At 34.4% G+C, this 5,435-nt stretch overlaps 1 protein-coding gene across 5 annotated transcripts in view; it reads right to left on the bottom strand.

Annotated features, from left to right (window-relative positions):
* Positions 1–268: 268 nt before the first annotated feature.
* LOC106879369 (monocarboxylate transporter 9) overlaps positions 269–5,435 on the bottom strand; it is a 79,460-nt gene continuing 74,293 nt past the window's right edge. For all 5 annotated transcript variants that reach the window (XM_014928892.2, XM_052974999.1, XM_014928891.2 and 2 more), the window contains one exon: positions 269–3,203. In XM_014928892.2, coding sequence (XP_014784378.1) covers positions 2,947–3,203 — 257 coding nt within the window. In that variant the 3' untranslated portion in view covers positions 269–2,946. The remainder of the gene's footprint in view (positions 3,204–5,435) is intronic.

The raw sequence follows: 5,435 nt of genomic DNA, 5'->3' as shown, positions 1-5,435 counted from the left end.
AAAAAAAAAAAAAAAAAAAAAAAAGGGAGCAATTTCTAAGTTTCTGTAACCTTGTACGATCATCGTTTCATCTTTATTTTTGCTGAACTTTGTCGACCTCTGTTCTAGGCCATAGACACAATGCAGTGCCTGTGACAGGATACCAACCACTGATCATCTCAACCTATTATCAAAATATCCTGTCGACTCAGCCATCTGTAACCAACCTTTTGAATAATAAACAAAAACAAAAAAGAAGACAACAACAGAAACAACAACAACTACAATGTCATGATGTACTATTTGCCTTTTCTCAATATTTTTTAATATCATTTAGTTTTGTTCTCGGTATTTTAGGAAAGAAGTAGTTTGTTTAAATGCTTAACGATTCCCCAAGCAATCCCACAACGTAGAGGTTAAAAAGAAAACAAGCATCAAAAACAACAGTGTTTTCTTGCATAAAAACCTGACTGCATATTTATAAAAAAATGATCGTGGTGGGTGATTCTGTGACGTTTACGTTTTTCTCCAGAGCATTACCAACCTAAATGAAATGAATTGGCTTCAATCGAGTATAGACATTTAATCATATTTCTTAGTATTCATTCAACGAGAGAAAAGAAAAAGAAAAGAGAAAAAATATTGGTTCTCCTTTATCTAGATACCAAGAACTCAGATTTGTTGGAAAATAAATGGGAATTTGCAGCGTTCTTTTCACAATTTCATAAGCGTCGTAAGGAAAAAGAGTTTTTAACATTGAATGAGAATCGAAAACGAGCAGCGTTTGTTATACGGCAATAACCACATTTTTTTCTCTGTTAAATGAGATATTCGTTGTCGTTGAGTAAGTTATCCACCTGATGTATGTTGTCTGTAATGGGTTACGCATAATCTGTACTCAGAACTAGATTCCAGACAAGTAAAAGAGTCTGGTGCAATGACCAGAATTGATGAGCTTTGTCGTTACCTTCCTCAGACACATTCGTAGAGTTAAGCCGAGAACAAAACACTCGTTGATTTATATAGTACTATATCTTTTTACCAAGCCATGGTACGTATTTACAGATGTGTGATACATATTTACAGGTAAGTGACACTGTCAGCTTCGCTGACAGTTACGAATCATTGGATATTCGGCTGATAGTTTCGACATTATCGGCTCGGCCAGCTGTTGACTCTCTTTTGAAGCAACTCATGATTGAAATGTTTAAGGAAATTTATATGAAGAATTTCCGAAGAGAATGACCAAAATAAGTGAAATGGTGCCATCTGGAAATAGAAAACCGGGTTGAGGATTCTGTTCGTCAAGAATATCGGTCTGTTTAATAACACTTTGAGTGGATCATTATTTTTTCGTTTGACAAGACACAAAGTTTGGTGCTTATGGAGAAGAAAAATGGAATGTTGTGAAGTTCATGTCTGTTAGAAAAGCAATAACGATCTGAGTGAAGTGAAATATTTAAAACTGGGTATTGAAACAACATTATTTTTTGTTTGTTTGTGCACGACGCTATTTTTATAAGGTGAGCATAGTCTAGCTGTTGCAGTTACGCCCAGAAAACTTTTGAGAGCTTACATTTGCACAAAGCCACAAAATTTGTAAGGCAGGCGTATTGTCCGTTGCATCGGCTCTAACATTTGAAGCCTTGTGCCTATCTTAAAAATCAGTATTAGTTTTGGTCCTCTCAAACATTTTAAGTTCAAACTGTGCGAGGATCAGTTTGTGCTTTCATTCCTTTGGAATTGCTAAAATAAATATCAGTCATAAAATGAGGCCGATTCAATCGATTATAAATGTCTCTCACAAATTTGTGGCCTTGTATCAACGTAAGAAGTGAAGCAATATTTTCTGACATAGCCAGACAATCATCGAAAGAAATTGAGTCAAACGACAGTGTATGACTCACCCCTTTTAAACCGAGCCCTCTCCAACCCACAAGGCAGGATAAAAGACAGTCGACTATGATGAAACTTGAGCCCAGAATCCAAAACTAAATCCCGCAAGACATTTTGACTCACCGCTCTACTGATTCTACCGGATGGTCACCTTTATTATTCCTGATGATTGTCCAGGTGATAGCGGTGGTTGTGATGGTGGTGGTGGTAAATGAGCTAAATATTTGCAGTTTCAAGTAACAGCTGCTTTTAAGATTATATATATATATATGAAGCACCATTATTATATTTTTTATCAGCTGGAGGTATCAGTCTTTCAAAAAGTGTATATATATAAAAACTGTTCATTTAAAGCAAAAGGTAAAAAATATTTTCTAGTAAATTGGAAGAGCGGTGTTAAAATAAGAATAAAATATTTCATTGTCTTTTCTTGGATGGTCAATACGAAACTGTTAAAATATTTTTCTTTTTAAACAAGTAAACTGGTTCCTTTTATAAAACATGATGTAAGTTGGAAACCAGCCTTTTCTCGTGAATCATATTAAATTAAAAAGAAATATTCCCGAATGCATTCATTTGAATGTCCTAATTCTGATGGGATATAGACCCAAGATATATAAAGAATATTCTCCTATTTTCTTCTCTTTTCTTGCTTTAAAAAAAAAAATGTACATCTATATATTCATCTTCAAATTGTAATGATCGAGCTTGTGTATGTGTGAACCCAGACATACTCACCAAACAAAGAAGCACACATACATATGATTACACACACAAACACACATACACTCACTTACACAAATACACATTCAACCTAAACTGCTGAGTCACTCCATCTCTACTCAGGGGTGTCACGCTGACACAGCGAGACACTTTGAGTAACAAACAACAGAAGGCATCATCAGGATTCGAACGAATAAACTCTACTTTCTCTCGTCCGTACATCGTAATGCATATATACATATACATACATACATATATATATATATATATACAGTGCTTATGTTTTCAGTTTATATTAACGTAAATGGTAAGATGATTTTATTATTTTTTTTGGGCTTTTAAGCATTTTCAGGAGTAGTTCGCCACTTCTTTTGTTACGTATTCCTCGTCATCGATTTCTCTGACAGAAATGATCTCGGCATTGACTTCACTTTCTTCGTCACTATCGTGGCTTGGAATTTTAAGTGACTCTCTCCGGGAACGTTTCTTCCTGTTACAACATACTTGAAGACAGAGAGCGAACGAACATACAGAAGCTGTCACGTAACACGTGCCAACAACGCAGAAGAGAATCGTATAACTTTCGTACACTTCGTACAAAAAACCTGAAAATAAACAAGAAAAATGAAAATGAATAAAAACTGTTCAGTCGAACAAACTGTGCTCAGTCCTTAATTTATTAAATCTGATACTTATTCTATCATTATCTTATGCCGAATCGTTATGTTACGGAAATGTGAACAAATCAATATCGGCCGTCAAAGCTCCATGTACAGTGGAAGACTTATAATAATTAAAAAATAGAAGGGACATGCATATCGCCATTTCTTCCATACCTGCCATCTCCAAAGAGCGTAGTTATTTGATAATTGTCCGTATATATATATTATATATATTTGAAAATCCTACACGATTAGGTGAAAAACGCTTTATTTAATTTATAAAACATGTGACATTAATACAAATCTGTAAATGTACAACCATCCAGATTTCTGAGTACCTTAATTTTTTTTCTATAATATAATTCCTGTACATCACCTCCAAACCTTCCAATATATATTATATATACGGTATATACAACTGAAGATCGTAAAATGTACTTAAATTAATTTTTAAAATTGATTTATTTAGTTATTAGATAATTGATCCTTAGGAGAATATTCGTCATCTGCTCAGTAACATGCCTAATAGCGTCTTGCATTGAAAAATGTAAAGGGTATGTTAACTAAATATTAAATATTCACATTATAGCAATAAATAATTTTAATGTATAATTTGAGACGTAAATAAATTTTAATGATTATAAGGGTATCTATTTACTTCTGTCATGTGTGTGTGTGTGTGTGTGTGTGTGTGTATTAATACTTTGCATGTGCTACGTGCTCGCGTTGTTGTTTTTTTTCTTGTCTTATTCCTTCGTTTCTTTTTTAAAATTAATTATATATGTGACTGTGTGGTAAGTAGCTTGCTTACCAACCACATGGTTCTGGATTCAGTCCCACAGCGTGGCACCTTGGGCAAGTGTCCACTATAGCCTCGGGTCGACCAAAGCCTTGTGAATAGATTTGGTAGACGGAAACTGAAAGAAGTCCGTTGTGTATATTTTCTTTTTTCTTTGTGATTTCTTTTTTGTGATTTCTTCTTTGTGATATAATCTTGGGAAAGAATATATTTGCGGCTGAAGATAGCTTTAAACTATCCTGTCTATCAATTATATACTTATATAATGATGCAACGACTGTTTGTGTATAAAGCTTGAAACACGTGTACCGCGGAATCCTTTGTGTTCTGTTTTAATTTTACGTTTTTAATTTATATATATATATATACGGTATATACAACTGAAGATCGTAAAATGTACTTAAATTAATTTTTAAAATTGATTTATTTAGTTTGTACATTAAACGTGAAACTAATTTTCCATTGACCACAGTAACTAATAAAAATAATTTCATTTATCTCGCCCGCCTTACATCATTTTCGTACCAAGGAGAAAAGTCCGTTTGTTTTTATTTTTTAAAAACAACAGCTATTCAACACGCATGGAGTTGGCTTAACTGCTCTTTCTCCCTCTTTTTGTCTCTCTCTCTCTCTCTCTCTCTCTATATATATATATATATATGTGTGTGTGTGTGTGTATGTGTGTATATGTTTGTGTGTCTGTGTTAGTCTCCCGAACATCGCTTGACAACAGATGTTGGTGTGTTTACGTCTCAGTAACTTAGTGGTTCGGCAAAATAAACCGATAGAATAAGTAATAGTCTTACAAAGAATAAGTCCGAAACTACGAAAGGTAAAGTTGACCTCGTGGAATTTGAACTCAGAACGTAGAGGCAGACGAAATACCGCTAAACATTTCGCCCGGCTCGCCGCTTTCTTTTGATTTTTTTATGAGTATCTTTCAGCCATTTGAATATTTAAAATATTCATGTACTAGTTCGATCCTTTTCGGTTGCTGTTATGCTGGAGAACTGCCTTCAAAGGTTTTATTTGATTATATCGATATAACGTTGACGTACATATATATTATCGGAATCTGATTACCAGCCGGCAAATCTAGCTGATAAATAGACATCGATGTAAATCAATAATTATGGACTCCGTGGTGTTTTTATCTAACGCACTGATACACGGCCTACACACAAATGTATATGAATGTGTGTGTGTGTGTGTGTGTGTGTGTGTGTGTATTCTTTTACACATTTCAGTCATTTGACTGCGGCCATGCTGGAGCATCGCATTTAATCGAAGAAATCGACTCCTGGATTTATTCTACCGGTGTCTTTGCCGAACTACTAAGTTTCGGTGACATAAACACACCAACATCGGTTGTCAAG

This window comes from Octopus bimaculoides, chromosome 20, assembly GCF_001194135.2.
Source record: "Octopus bimaculoides isolate UCB-OBI-ISO-001 chromosome 20, ASM119413v2, whole genome shotgun sequence".
NCBI lineage: Eukaryota > Metazoa > Mollusca > Cephalopoda > Octopoda > Octopodidae > Octopus > Octopus bimaculoides.
This window is presented reverse-complemented; position numbering and strand designations above follow the sequence as displayed.